This window comes from Pongo pygmaeus, chromosome 12, assembly GCF_028885625.2.
Source record: "Pongo pygmaeus isolate AG05252 chromosome 12, NHGRI_mPonPyg2-v2.0_pri, whole genome shotgun sequence".
Lineage (NCBI taxonomy): Eukaryota > Metazoa > Chordata > Mammalia > Primates > Hominidae > Pongo > Pongo pygmaeus.
The window spans coordinates 25,080,704-25,095,471 of record NC_072385.2 but is presented as its reverse complement, the minus strand read 5'-3'; the positions used below and the strand labels follow the sequence as shown (position 1 = coordinate 25,095,471).

At 56.8% G+C, this 14,768-nt stretch overlaps 1 protein-coding gene across 29 annotated transcripts; it reads right to left on the bottom strand.

Moving 5' to 3' along the window:
- Nucleotides 1–104: 104 nt before the first annotated feature.
- Nucleotides 105–13,041, bottom strand: LOC129030773 (glycerol-3-phosphate acyltransferase 2, mitochondrial-like). Of its 29 annotated transcripts, none has more exons than XM_054476436.1 (23): nt 12,940–13,027; nt 10,539–10,653; nt 10,275–10,388; nt 9,502–9,575; nt 8,986–9,090; nt 8,648–8,776; nt 6,118–6,217; nt 5,545–5,678; nt 5,133–5,232; nt 4,823–5,035; nt 4,324–4,446; nt 4,071–4,153; nt 3,627–3,745; nt 2,914–2,984; nt 2,570–2,828; nt 2,332–2,480; nt 2,066–2,143; nt 1,450–1,581; nt 1,269–1,367; nt 1,123–1,186; nt 827–882; nt 651–732; nt 316–434 (listed from the first exon to the last, which is right to left on the bottom strand). In XM_054476436.1, exons 2-22 carry the CDS (start codon nt 10,599–10,601, stop codon nt 664–666), a joined length of 2,334 nt encoding a protein of 777 aa, XP_054332411.1. In that variant the 5' UTR covers nt 10,602–10,653; nt 12,940–13,027; the 3' UTR covers nt 316–434; nt 651–663. The 29 variants fall into 29 exon arrangements, 27 of the variants coding, with proteins under 27 accessions (XP_054332408.1, XP_054332403.1, XP_054332409.1 ...); XM_054476438.2 differs by having other exon boundaries at nt 651–678; XM_054476433.2 differs by lacking the exon at nt 651–732 and having other exon boundaries at nt 105–434; nt 12,940–13,041.
- Nucleotides 13,042–14,768: the final 1,727 nt, after the last annotated feature.

Genomic DNA, 14,768 nt, shown 5'->3' with positions numbered 1-14,768 from the left:
TTCTGCTGTTTGTCTTCTTTTGGGCTTTGTTTCATGGGACAAGTTGGGGCATTTTGTGGGACTGGGGAAGAAAAGAGCAAATACACACACATACGCCAAAAAGATGCTGCTGGGCTTGGGAAAAGACAACTCGTCTGGTCCCCTTGTTTATCACATCAAAGGAGGGAGAAAGCAAGAGATGGCAAGGGACAATCAAGCCTCAATGATTATATTTATAGACCAGCTAAGGGTTTGCAGGCTCCTCTCCATCTTCTGGCTCTAGGACACAGCTGTGTTCTGGGGCTGAGAAGTCTCAGCACAGGCTCCTCCTCACAGTTCTAGCTACAAATGAACTGCCGGATGAACTGTTCTAGTTTTTCCTGATTGTCCCGGCTGGCAAAAGTAGGGGACAGGTGGAGCCTGGGGCCTGCAGGGCTCGGCGTCTGCTGCAGAACCTGGGCCATGGAAGATGGGCCGTGAGTGCGCTCACCACAGGGACTGTGTCCACATGGCCCAGGGGCCAGGCCTGTCCCCCAGAAACCTGCCTTGAGACCTCTGACCCCTTAGATCTCAGTGTTTGAGTGCAAATGCTGCCGCAAAGCAGCCCCAATACCCCACCTAGAAGGATGAGCCAGTGATTTGGGAGACCAAGAGGCAGGAAACCATCCCACCTTCTCCAGCCCATCACCACGTCTGTTGCTGGAAGACACCAAGTAAATCCCAGCGTCTTAATGAGGCACCATCAGGCCAGCCCTGGGGAGTGATGGGGACATAGCTGGGCTTCCCTGAACCACTCTATTGGGGTGGGAGCAGGGGGACAGAAGATGGTGACACTGGCTCCTCTCACCCCTAGGTCTCTGAAGGTCCAGATAGCACTGATGGCGAGCTTTGGGTCCGCATACTCTGGAAAGAAGAGAGAAGTGAAGGCTCTAGGTAGGGAGGACAGGGAGCCACTGGGCACAGGCTTCTCTCCTCTTGTTTAAAGAAGCCCAGGGAGGGATAGAGCTCAGACTGGACAGAAGACCCTCTGTACTCTGCAGCCCGCCTTCCTAGAGTTGGGTTGTCACCGTCCGGCAGGGGGCAGGAGCCACCAGCAAACACACCCCTGCCTCCAGGAGCCTGGGCTGACTGGTTGGGACTCACCGAGGATCCCTTCTTCCTGGGCGGTGGCCTGCAGGAACTGGAACAGCTGCTCTGTGTAGCCCGACTGCAGAAGAGAGAAGACCTAGACCTGGCGCCCAGCACAGACAGAGCCTGCCTCGAGGACTGCAAGGGAACAAGGGTCTCACCAGTATCAAGGCGGCAGCCTGTGCAAAGGCCTTGAGCAACGGGCTGAGCAGGCGGCAGAGGAAGAGAAAGAAATCTGGGCAGTGTGACTGCTGGCTGAGCTAGAGGGGACAGGCCAGGGTGAGTGCAGCTCCCCACCGCCTCCCTCCCACCTCCCTCCAGGGGCAGCTTTTTGAAACACACCCTGAAGTACCGGCCCTCAGCCTCTTCGAAGTCATCACTGTCACTATCAGTAAAGTCCCCACTCGGTTTCCACAGCAGCTTTCTGCTCAATCGCTGTCGCCCTGTGTCACAGGCTGGCCGGGAGCCTGGGGTCTAGGGGCCGTGGAGCCATTGTTCTCTGACAAGCTGGCCAGGGATCAACCCTACACCCCCAGACCAGGTACATGCAGGTGAAACCACTAAAAGCAGACCTAGAGACCCAAGAGGATGGCCAGAGCCATGCCCCAGCACCTGCTGGGCCAACTTGCAGAGTGAGAGGAAGTGAATTCCCACCCTCAAGGGCAGTAGCCCTGTGGCCGAGAAATGTGGGGAGCAGAAGGTGTGCAGAGAACCTCAGAGGCACACATGTCCAGTGCTATCCAGAGAGACACACACAGAATGGGGGCATAGGTGGCCATATCCCAAGGCACAGGGAGCAGAGGTGTGAGCTAGGCTTCCCCGCTGCAAGGCCAGGGGCTGCCCACCCCCACAGCACACACAGGGCAGAGGAGGAGCCTGGGGCAGCTGGCACTCAGGGTGGGAGGCTGGAGGAGGCCAGGCTCCAGGCAAGGATCTTGTCTCCAACTGCCCTGCCTACCTCCTCAGCAACCAGGAGCCCGCACTGGATGAGCCGGTCCAGCACCTCCTGACAGTAGCAGTAGGAAGACTGGCAGGGCTGGGAGAAAAAGGCACCCATGTGGCCTCAGGAGAGCCAGGCACATGGGCAGGGGCCTAGCCAAAGGCTGGGTAAGGCCAGACCTAGCACCCAGGAGGTTTCAGAGGTAGGGCATGGGCAGGGATGGGCCATTCCTACCACCAAGAGGGGAAGGCCTAGGACCAAGTGGGCTGTAGGGGAGGCCTGACCTTTAGCAGCAGCAGGTCTTGCGGCAGCAGGTGCATCAGCAGCAGGATCTGGCAGTACAGCTCATTCTGGCTCAGCAGCAACATGCCCTGCAGCTCCCAGGGCCCCTGGGGCGGCACTCTGCCTGCCAGCAGCCCCCGCACCGCACAGGCTGGGGAAGGAGGGTCCATTATGAGGAAGGAGCTGTTCCCTTCACCACTGCACACACATCCCACCTACCCCGTGCACCTCAAGACTCACCGCCCACAGCCTCGCTCAGGAAGACGGGCAGCAGCTCAGCACTCAGCCGTGCCAGGTGCATGAGGCCTGGGCCAGGCCGCGGCACCACCAGCAAGTCGCCCTGGCGGATGCGCAGCAGGGCCACGTGCGCCCGCAGCAGGCTCAGTGAGTGCTGCAGCAGGCTCCGCAGCTGCCCAGAGAAGCCTACATCAAAGCCACGCAACAGTATCTCCTCCGTCAGCCAGGAGAACTCCCCCAGGAGCTGCGACAGGAACACACCCTGGGTGGGCAGAGCAGGGCTGAGCAGCAGGGCCACACATCCCCACCCCCCACCACCCAGGTCCCCACCACATTGCACCCCCTACCTTCTGGTGCTTGACTAGCAGCAGCGTTGCCATGATGGCCGTGCTCATCACCGCAGAGCTCCCCACACTGGCTGGAGTGGGGCGGGGGGTGGAGATGCTGGTCAGGTTGAGGCCCAGCAGCCTGGTCCCTCCATTATCTGGCAAGTCTTCCTAGCCACACATCCCAACTCCACCGCAGGGATGAGGAACGTACGCCCGGAGCAGTGGTGTTTATCACACACAGGCTGAGAGCCAGGCCAGGAGCTGGGGACCTTTCCCTGGATCTCATCGTAGGGCCCACACATCAACCCACAGCCTCTACGAGAGGGGCACTGAAGAAGATACACATGGATCTCCCTATAAGGGCCCTCTGCGGAGGTGCTGTGCTAAGCCCCTTACATGTATCATTCCATTCAGTTAACACCATCCCCCTGCAAAGCTAAGGAGACTCCGCTCAGAAGGCAGGGCTGGCTGTGGCCTTGGGGAAGCAGCTGCAGCCTCCCGGCCTCAGGCCACCATCTTTGTGCATGCACTTAGCTGCTCCCTCATGATGGCCCTGGCTGCCTGCTCCTCCTGTAGGAGGAGGGTTCCATTCTTCTTCAGATGTCCCCGAGGTACCACAGAGGGCCTCAGGTGCAGACACTCACTTGGAATGGAGAACCCTGGTGACTGGCTGACCCCGAGAGAGGGGACGGTTCAGTGACCCACCCGCAAAGGATCTGGTTCACCCTCACCACTCAGGACATGACAGCTCAGTCTCCTGACCAGGAGCTGGTCCTCTTCCTTGAGGGCCAGGAGAGGCCCAGTTATGGGGGTCCACTCCTGCTCCTTCTCAGTGTCTGGGACAGCAGTACTGAGATAGAGACACAGATGACAGGATGAAGGGTCCAAACACATAAACAGCTGTGGGAATGCCTAGAGCTTTCTAAAAGGTGAGGGTGTTTCCCCCTCCCAGCACCAGGACAGAGGATGGCTTCTATAACCCCCAGTCCCATCCAGGCCTCTGTGCCATATCCCACACTCAGACTGTTGGCAAGGCGAGTGCCTGGAACTATTCTAGATGACCCCAGGATATTTGGTGAGGGAGGGCTGTTAGTGTGTGTATATGGGGGATACATAAGCTGGTGCTGAAGGGCTGCTTGCCTTGCCCCTGAGACCACACCCTCCCATGCCCCTACCATTGGCCCAGCACGATGGGCTGCAGTAGCTGCTCCAGGGTCTGCCTGCCGCCCCAGCAGCTTCTGGCACTGACGATGTATTCCTGCCCAGGACAAGCCTCTTAGGTGGCCTGCTCGGGCCCACCAGGAAACTTGCACACAGCCCACTGGAAGTAGGCAAAGCTATCCCTGCAGTGGCTTGGAGGGCCAGGCTCCCAAGAGGCCCAGGACAGACACCCCAGGTACTCCCAGCCTTCCCCAGCTGGCTCCATACCTGCAGGGAAAAGGGCTGAGCTAGGTGCACCCGGGAGCAGATCCAGCAGCTGCAGCCCCAGTGGCTCCACAGACTACGTAGGACAGCCAGAGCTCCTGTCCACAGCCCCAGGGGGGCCAAGGCCTGCAAGGCAGAGAGGATAAGTATACTCGCTCTTGGGCGGACATCAGGGCTGCCCACCCATCCTGGTCTCCAGAGGTATCCTCTGGTCCCACCCTGCTCAGTTTTATCTCAGGCCCAAACTGGTGTGTGACCTTGTCCCAAGCTCCTCTTTTCTTATCCATGACACAGGAAAATCCCTCCCTATCAAAGTCTTCAGAGGATGAAATGAGATGACGGTAATGGCCTTGGCAGGTGCTGCCAGATTATTGTAAGGACGATTCCTTTGTGCCCCCACAGCCCTAAGTGGGGCTCAGCCACAGGACACAATACTGTGCCTCCTGTCTGGAGCTGGTGTCCACCTAGGGGCCCAAGGGGCTGGAGGGTCTCACATTCTCACATGGTCTGTGTCACACGGTGCATCCGGAACCAGGTCATAGGTGATGGCCACTGGTACCAGCAGAGCATCTGGGACGATGCCCACCTGGACTGCCTGCACCACAAACCCCACCCAAGCCTGGCCCAGGGCTGACAGCCGTGGCCCCAGAGCCCCAAGAGGTTCCTCCAGGAAGATGAGCAGGGGCTGCCCACTAACCAGCAGCTGCTCTATGACCTGGAATAGGAGGGGTCAGAGGGGCTGTTAAGGCCAGAGCAGAAACAGACCCCTGTCCCCTTAGACTGGCCCATACGTAACCACTGGGGGCACTCACCGCCTGGACCACAGCCCTTGCAAGGAGCCCCTCAGAGTTGTCCAGGGAGAAGTTGGCCTCTGGGGGCAGGAAAAGTCCCCCAAGCTTCCTCAGCAGAGCTCTGTGGGACATAGGGAAGAGCCTGATAAGGAAAGGGGCTCTGGAGATGCAAATGAATAAGGGGCTAGTGAGAGTCTCAGCTCCTCCACGGCCAGCCTGTGTCCTACTTGAATACCCTGAGGTGAAGCCATGGCCCTAGGCCCTGTGGCTGACACTTCCATCTAAGCCCCACAGGCTAGATTGCTGTATGGCTTGGAGCAGAGAGGCCCCTAAGAGGGCCTTTAGCAGGGAGCTGCTGCCAACACACCCCAATACACACCCCGCCCCAGCCTGCGACTTCTCCCATGTATGTCTAGAGGCAAAAGGTTTTTACCTGAGGGCAGGGGAGCAGGCGCGGGAGTCCCAGGCCACACGGAGCACACCCAGGCCCTGGGAGAGCAGCAAAAAGGGCAGCAGGATCCCGTCCAGGAGGGTTTTGTGAGTAGAGAGGAGGACAAGCGGCGAGCCCTGCTCCGGGGAGAGCCAGAGGGAAGTGCCAACCTGCCCCACCCTGAGGACACAGGCAGCCAAAGACCCAGGGCAGCCCCAGAGGGAGGGACGGTTCAGCTGCAGAGTTCTTCCTCTGAGCACATTTCCCAAAAGCAAAGGAGCCTTTAGACAACTTTTAAGGTAATTGCACTGACGCACTGACGTAATGGTTGTTGAGACCATGATGGAAAGACGTTAGAGGAAGCCCCGCGGGAGCAGGGCCGTGAGACATAAAGGGAAGGTCGGCAAAGAGCAGGGGATTTTTCCCACCAGCTGATGGGGACTGGACTGCTGTATGGCTGGGAGCAGAGAGGCCAGGAAGCAGGACCAGATGGGGACTGCTCCCGACTTAAGGGCTTGGTCCAGCCTCTGCTCTTCTGCTCCCACCATCCCCATCCCAATGGAGGGCGGGCCTTACTGCCTGGGCGGCCTTCTGGACCATCTTCATCTGACCCTTGTGGAGCTGCACATTCAGGAAGAGGCAGTTCAGGAACCGCAGCAGCGCCCAGCTGAACAGCCTGGGGAGGGACACCAGGCCTGAGGTGCGGCAAGGAGTGACGCTCGGCCCGTGGCACTTGGAGGGCCGCCCAGTGCTCCTTAGGACAGGCCCCACCACTATCCTCATTTTACAGAAGAGGAAAGTGAGACTCAGGGAAGCTACAGAACTGCTTCCTGGTAGTGAACGCTAAGAAGTAGCGGTGCTGGGACTGGAAGTTCTGACACCAGAGTTCATGCCCACCAGACGCTGCTACTCTCCCACGAACTCATGGTGCAGCTGCCTCACATCAGAATCAGAGCATCTGCCTCAATTTACCCTAAAGGAGACTAGAGGACCAAGCCTCTCTCCAGGCAGAACCCAGCCTGGTCTTCACAATCTACCAGAAAAGGTGAAATAAAAAGGATTAGTGATAGGAGAAGGAAAGGGGATAACTGCAGGGGCAAAATCCCTGGTGGGCAGGTGGGTGGGGTTGTCCCTCCAGCCCAACGGGAGGACCAGCTCTATTTATTTTTTAGGACAGGGTCTTGGTCTGTTGCCCAGGCTGAAGTGCAATGGCACAAACTTGACTCACTACAACCTCTGCCTCCTGGGCTCAAGCGATCCTCCCACCTCGGCCTCTCAAGTACCTAGGACCACAGGCACACAACACTGTACCCGGCTAATTTTTTGCAGAGACAAGTTTGCCCAGGCTGGTCTATGTCACCCAGGCTGGTCTTTGGCTCTTGGGTGATCCACCCCGCTCAGCCTCCCAAAGTGCTGGGATTACAGATCCACCCGCTCAGCCTCCCAAAGTGCTGGGATTACAGATCCACCCGCTCAGCCTCCCGAAGTGCTGGGATTACAGATGTGAGCCACCGCACCAGCGTGGGACCAGCTTTAACTGAGGACAGACACACAGCTGTAGTAGCAGGGAAATGTGGCGGATAAGCAGCAAGTCCCCATGTGATGGCTTTTCTCTTTCTGTGAAGCATGAGATGGGGAATCAGTTGACAGTGGAAAAGTCTAAGAAGGAGCAGGCTGGGTGGGAGCCCTGGAGAGTGCCATGTGTCCCTGTGACATTTTCACTTAGCAAGGAAACCAGTCCACTGGTGTGTGTTTCTCTGGCAAGGCTGGGCTGCTCAGGTGCAAAGAGAAGGTAGACAGCGGGGGGTCATGCCCATGACTCCCTCAAAAGAGCATTATTAGCACCCTGAGCCTGCAATCTCTGCTAGGCTTGGAGGGAGGGAAACACAGAAAGGGAGGCTGATGGCTGATGTCAAGGTAGGCAGATCAAGGGACTACAAATCTTGACAAAGTCAAGGGATTGTCACAGCAGAGGGCTGGTCAAGGTCACCAACAACCTCTACTTTCTGTCGTTGCTCAGTTGACCACTCAGCACATTCAAGACAGCTGAGCTTGACACATGCTGCCCCAAGCCCACCTGCACTCAGGGACGCATTCATCTCCTTGGCTTTAAACACCATCTGTATGCTAAAGCTTCGCAGTGTCTCTGGCCCCAACCTCTCTTCTGAGCTCCAGGCTCCTACATGCAGCTGCCTCCTCAGTGTCTCCACAAGCATGTCAGGTACCAAAAGTCTCTCTGTCCAAACTACCTTTTTGGGCCAACTCACTTCTCCCAAAGCTTGTTCTCTGTCCATACCATCAGAAAGTAGGCTAGAAATGGGGCTGTCCTGTAACTTCTCCTACTTCCCTCACTGCCCCTGTTCCCACCGTCCAATCCCTCAGTGAGTCCTGTTAATATCACCGCGACCTCTCAATCCACTTTTCAACCTCTACTGTCCACCATGATCTCTCACCTGGATTAACAAAACAGCCTTCCAGATGCCCTTCTGGTCTCCACTCCTGACCCCAATTCATGATGTCGTCACTTCCCACTTAAAACCTTGCAACTGGTTTTCACTGCACTTGCAGATCCAGTCCAAACTTGCACAGCCTTACATGATTTGATCCCTTCTGCCTCTCGATTTCACCTCCCACAGCTCTCGACCCCTCACTTGCTGGCTTCCAATCACGTCAGCTTCTTGGGCAAACCTAGTCCTTTCCTGCCCAGGGCCAAAGCTCAGGCTATTCCCTCTAGCAAGACTGTTCCCCTCATTCTTGTACCCCCAAGGCTGGCTCCTTTTCTTCCTCTTGGCTCTGGCTTACAGTCTCTTTGTCCCCTTCCTGGTATTCTGTCTCAGCCCTGTTCCTTCCTCCTTGCAGCCACGCATATCTCTATTTACCCCTCCATTTCCCTGGAACAGTGTGCTGCATCTAACAGAAGCTCAGACCTGTGCTGGGAAAATGTGCGGATGGGAGGCGGTGGTGAAGGCAGGCTACGGCCCACTCTGGTAAACACTATCCAGCAACCCAGGAGGAGAGTCCAGCACTTCCCCAAGCCCGGCCAACACCCACTCTCCAGAAGGACAGAGTCCCCAGCCCAAGGGTGAGTGCCCCTCAGCACAGTTACCTGACCAGGAAGGAACAGGGTGGGGCCTGGGTGTGACCCAGGATGCGCTGTACCTCCTTCTTCACAAGGTCGGGCACCTGGCCTTCCCCAGCGCCTCCTGGGACCCTCCCTGAGAGGAGGTTCTGTACCCTGTGAGGGGGTTGGAAGGAGTGGTATGAGGCTGCAGCAGGGCACGGCCTCCAGTCTTCACCCTCCTTCTTAAGGAAGGGTCCCAGGCAAAGCTCATACTCTAGAAGCCTTGCCCCAGTCACCCCTCTCAAACACCCCTACCTAGTGTCATTGTCATCCCATTCAGGATCCCAGAAATGCCAGCCAGACCTCACTCCCTGCCTCCTCACCTGGTGCTTTCCATGATCTTCGGTGGGGCATCCTGGCAGGGGGGGATGTGCTGCTCCAGGGACCACAGGAAATAGCAGAGCCTCCGAACCAGCCAGCCCCGAAACCTAGGCACAGCTCCCAGAGCAGGAGGGAAGATCCTTCAGAGAGGGCCCACCTCCACTAGGACTCACAGAAGGCTATTCAATCAGAAAGGGACCACACTCCAGACCCATGTACTAGGAACACCTGAGCAGGAAGAACTACCTGTCCATCTGTGCCCCATTCCCACCCCTCACCCTGTTGAGTCAGGTACAGGTTCACAGCCTGAAACACAGTGGGCAATCCATACATGCTCACAGAAGAAACTGCAAGAGAGCTCCAAGTCTGCCCCTCCCTGCAGGCTTGTGTATGGAACAGAGGACGGGGCCCTTCTTTCTCTATCAGAGGAAGAAAATGGCACCAAAAGCAGGGCCCCAGCAGCCCTGCACCCAAGGGTCCCTGTCCCCAAGCCTGCTCCAGTCCATAGCTCTGACTACCTCATGTTCTCCTCCTTCACCAGGATCACATTGCAGAAGCCTAGGTCCGTTATGCTTCTGTGGAAGAGGGACTCCTGCAAGAGAGGGGGAGAGACAGCATGTCCTGGGGGGCCTTTGCAACCTGGGAAAGAGACACCCCCGTACTGCCCCTCTGGCTCTGCCTGGTGGCCTGCTAAGTCTTCCAGGAGAAAAGATTACAGCACAGTATTTCACAAAAGATGTTTGACCCCAGATCCTAGGCTGGCTCAGGAAAAAGGGGCCCATGCTCAAAACTGAAGTGCTGTATCCTGTACAGAATCACCCTCTTTCAGAGTGGCATATGAAAGTCTCCAGGAAGTTATCTTCTCAACAGCAGCGAAGACGCAGCCCGGGTCTCCATGAGAAATCTGGGCCCCCTCACCACCATCACATGACACAAACCAAAAAAGAGGTCTTCAAGCATGCGCTGAGTGCTGGGGAAGTCTGAGTGGGTGATTTCCACAAAACTGAACAACAAAACTGACACAGACATGATGAGAACCCAGCCCTCTGGGCACACCCTACCACCACTTAGGCCCCTCCGTACTTCTCCCACCCAACTCTCCCAGGCCTGGGAACAAGCCACCGCCCAACCATACAACCAATACCAGTGCATCCATTCCCCTGAAAGACAGAAGCAGAGGCATGGGGCAGGGAAGAGCCAAGCTTGCAGGGACATAAAGGAAGCAGCTTCCCAGAGCTTCGGCTCCCAGAACCAAGCTTCCTGCTTGGGGCCTGGCCCTACCATCACTCACCCAGCTCTTGGGGGTGCAGGTCTGGCAACAGCGACCCACAAAGGGGTGATACTTCCCCAGGAATGGAGTGACAGCCTCCAGCTTCATCCCAAAGCCTGAGGACCACAGGCTAGTCTGGAAAGGGCGATGAGGAGAGATGAGAGGACTCAAAATCCTTGGCAGGAGAGAGGGAAAGATGGAGCAATGGAGGCTCTAGGAGTGAGGGGCACAGCAGAAGGGGAGGCAGGGCACAGGGGATTTGAGGAATGGGAGGAGCCACACTACCTCTCGGCCACTGGGGCTGCTCCTTGGCTGAGTTTGGCATCTGCCTTCCAACATGGTGGCCATGAGAGCCTAGAAGAACCAGTCACCTCTGGCACTCTCCTTCCCCCACAGAAACCTGAGCCAGGGAAAGGTGCAAGGATGGAGCCATAAGAATCTGAGCCATAATCCAGGGCCTCCTGCGGTAACTGCAACCCCCCATCACAGGACAGACAGACATCACTTAGGCCATCAGTGGTGAGGAGAACCTAGGCTGGAAACTAGGGGCTGGCTCAGATCAAGGCCCTACCCCACACCCAACTGGTCCCACAAAGGAGCCAGCTGTCCTCAAAAGGTCTCACAGTATCCAGATCCAGGCCGTCCTCAGGCCAACATGACGGGGATCGGTTTTCTTAGCATCCACACCCAACCTGCTATCTCCTAGCACAGATGGGGGCTGTACCGGAGATGCTGATCCCTTCTATGCAGAGGGAAAGAACAAGGGCTGGATTGGCAGGAAGGAGGCACGAGACTGCCAAGGAGGAACAGGATCATTGCTATGAGGCCACCAGGTCCTACTTAGCTGCCCTTCCCCTCCCCACCAGGAGATAGCCCTGTAACCACCCAAACATTATGGGAATGTGCGCTGGCTAATAGAAGAGGGACAACTGGGCATCAGAACACAGAGGCCTACTCACAAGCAATGAGCATCTAGTTGGGGACAAGATAGATTTTTCCACAATCACTCCCTTCTCACATTAACGTTCTCCACAGAAGACGCCACTTGTATCTCCTCAGCCCCTCCTTCCCACCACAATGTTTCCCTGAACTAACAAGTATCTATGTTCCTTCAAACAGCACTGAACGCCTCCTGGCTCAAACACTCAAAGCCCCTCTTCCCTATTTCCCAGCATGACCCTGATGAGTGGGCTGGTCTAATCATGTTTCCCCATCCCCACCACACTTTGATCAGGCCCATCTAGGAGCCTCTCCCTTCCCAGCCACCCACCCAATTCTGCCCAGGGTTCTAAGTCCACGATGCTTCTGGAACACCCTCTAAGCCCTCCCTCTCCTCCGTGGGATCCCCAGGCCAAGCCTGCGGGGCAAGAAGCCATACGAAGCCCTCCTCCAGGGCTATGGTTTCATCTCCCTACGTGGTCAGAGTGTCCTGAGGGCAGGGGCTCATCTCTGTATGTCCAGCAGTCCGCCTGGTGTGCAAGAGGGAACCAGGAAAAGCCAGCTGACCCACGATAACTTCCTCCCAAGAATTCTCCAGGCGCGTTCCTCCTTTCCCCAGTCAGCTCGGTTTCCAGCCATGAAGCCAAGCAGTAATGGGATCAGGATCCCTGCAGTGCCCAGGGTCTGGGGGGCCACGGGAGGCTCATCCCAAAGGCACTCTGTTATCTTGAAAATGTTTGCATAGCCCTGTTCACAGACACATGGTACAGGAAGGCTACAAACCCAGGCCTGCTTTGCAAGGAGGGTGTCTGTCCCCTAGCTGCAGACCACCCCCAATCCCAAAATCTAACCCAATAGATCTGTGCTAGCTCTACGGAAGCAGAGTCAAAGCCAGGGCGAGGGGTAACCTCCCTCTGCCAATTAATGACTCAGCTCAGGACTCCTACAGCAGAGGACACAAACTGGCACCCCAAGGCAAATTCAACTCATAGGTACATATATATACTTCTCTGGCTATACAACGTGCTAAAACCTTATGATGTAAAACCAACGTTTAACAGCAGAGGGCTTGTTATATATACATTTTTTGAAAATCAAGGTTTCCAGTCGCGGTTGTAATGGAAAAAGCTGAGCTCTGGCATCTCTGAGCACACACCCCACAGGGCCCGGCTGGCCGCCACTGTCCCTTTAGCCCGACAGCAGGAGCCCTCCCGTTTGCCTCCACCTTGATTATCGCTGACGCCTGAGCCTGTGCACATCTGAGCGTTCAGCCCTTGATCAAGGGCAAAACTCTAAACCTGCCCCCGTTTGGAATGCTTGTGCCCTACAGAGAGCCGCAAGAGAACTTCACCTTCCCGGCTCTGCTCAAACATGGCCTCGGCGCCCCACAGCCCCCGCCCAGGGCCCCTCAGGCCTCAGCTCCCTCGTCAGACCCGTGGCAGGCGCTCCCCGAGCCACCCCAAGATGTGCGAAGGGCACCTGCCCCACATCAGGTCCTGGATGCCCCCTCTGGATGTAGGGGAACGGGATGCCGAGGAAGGGGCAAAGCGGGGCTCTCCACACCACCACGCCCCACAAGGACTCACTCCCGCCACAGGCCCCGCATGGCCGGCGCTCCCTCCCCTTCAACTCCTGCCAGGTAGCGAACAGGCCGCTCAGACCAGGCTCTTGAAGCAGGAAAGCCCCTGGATGATCCCGGTCCGCTTCTGACCTGGCCTCGCTGGGGAGCGACCACCGCGCCTCTCACCTCACACCAGCCGCCAACTCCCGCCAAAGCAGCAGCTCCGTAAGCCGCCACAAGGCGTGGACTTCCCAAGGGAAGGAGCCGATTGCCCACCTCGGCGCGTCCGGCTAAAAGGCAGCCCCGAGAGCCAATTGGGATGCGCGCTGGTCCAGAAGCCCCGCCCTGCGCCCCGTGCTCTGCGGCACGCAACGTGGCCACGTGACCCGTGCTCTGGGGATGGCCCGCTACCTTTTCCATCCAGTCGGCGCTGGCCCGCGGTGCGAGGTGAGTAGTGCAGGCAGCCGCGAGACCCCGGGTGCCTGAGCTTCCAGCAGGGACTCAGGCCAGATTCTGATTAAAGAGGTTATCCCAGGGCTCACGCTCCTCCGAGCTGGGGTTCGGCTCTAGCAAAATTCTGAGCTGGGGACGATTAGAAAGGAGAGAAGATCATCAAGAGACAGTTGCAGTCATGAAAAACAAGTCAGGCCTCCCAGTGTCATTTCCTTTGTTAATGTGAAGCCTAGACCACAGTCGGGGACCTCCCGCAGCCGCGAGGTGCTGAGGTTTCAGCTGGGCCTGTGGCCAGTGTGTTCATTCGTGTGGTTATTTGATTAAGACCTGACTCCTGTCTCGGCCCTAAGCTCCGCGTGAACAAAGACCTTATGGGTTCATTCATGTTGTGACTGTGTTCCCAGCACCCAGCAGGAGACCAGCCAGTGGGAGGCAAGCAGTATAGAACAGATGAACGTGCGAATGACTGTGCTCTCTGTTCCTGCCCGCATGGAATGAGCCCGCCTGACATGCCAGAGGATTCCACAGTTCCAGAGCATGTGACACACGTGTGCCGGAGCAAAGCCACACATGAGCCTGGCGGGGCCCAAGAGAGCACGGAACGTGTTCACATCCTCCCTCGTCTCTGACACACCAGCTCTGATGTGACTCCCACACCCTGCTCCTCCAGGATGTAGCCTTTCTCTCCCTTTGTGCCATTTCGTGTCTATCCAGGCTGTGAGTGCACCCACTCACCTTCACTGGGATTTGCAACGTCTTCCCGGTACCTGCAGAATCCATTTTGTATCCCATCTTACCTTTCTTTTGTATCAGGGTGCCTGTCCACATCGAGATCCTGAGACTGAAGCTGAAAAACAAAAATATATAGACCTTCATTTAGAAGTTGTAAGTTGCCTCCTAAGAGTGCAGACTTGAATTTACCGAGGGCTCATGCCCCTTAGTTCTGGGAACACCATCTATACAGGCATTTGAGTGTTGCGATTGTGAACAGGTCCCCACCTCTTAAGGAGTTCTTATGCTGAGAAGTAGCCCCAACGCAGAGACGTTAGACTAGAAGTTTGCATGGATTGACTGTAGAGACGAGGCGCGGCCTCTCAGAGTTCAGCTGTCAGATGTGCTGCTTCTTTGGAAGAAACGTATTTTGTTGTGATGGTGGTGGTGGTTTGCTGCAATTTGGACATTTGAAAAGAAGCATCCCTCTCAGACCCAGATTGGGCCACCAAGGACTCAGTGTGCTCTTTCTCCCTCAAGCAGTTTGCAGGAGAGGCAGAGCTGCAGTGCAGCAAGACCTGTAGGCCAGCTGCCATACACACTGATTGTGACTGACCCGACCCTGAGAGAAACAGAAACTGATTTGAGCTGGGCCCTGCCCAACCTGGACTGGACTTGGTGAGCCCCATCCTGAACTCATGCCAGGACGCATTACCCAGAATGTCCTGACACACATAGCTGACTGCCTGTGCCCAAAGGGACAAAGGCCCTCCCTGTGGCTGGGGGCAGGTGTTCCCTGAAGGCACCGACAGGCCTTTCTCCTGTCTATCACCTGGAGAAAAGGACTTGAG

Coding starts and splice junctions, on each gene's coding strand:
- LOC129030773 (XM_063649058.1), bottom strand. CDS start 10,601: ATGGCCACCATGTTGGAAGGCAGATGCCAAACTCAGCCAAGGAGCAGC. Junction 9,091..9,501: donor GTGAAGGAGGAGAACATGAG/GTAGTCAGAGCT, acceptor AGCTGTGCCTAG/GTTTCGGGGCTGGCTGGTTC. Junction 4,154..4,323: donor CTCAGCCCTTTTCCCTGCAG/GTATGGAGCCAG, acceptor TGTCCTGGGCAG/GAATACATCGTCAGTGCCAG.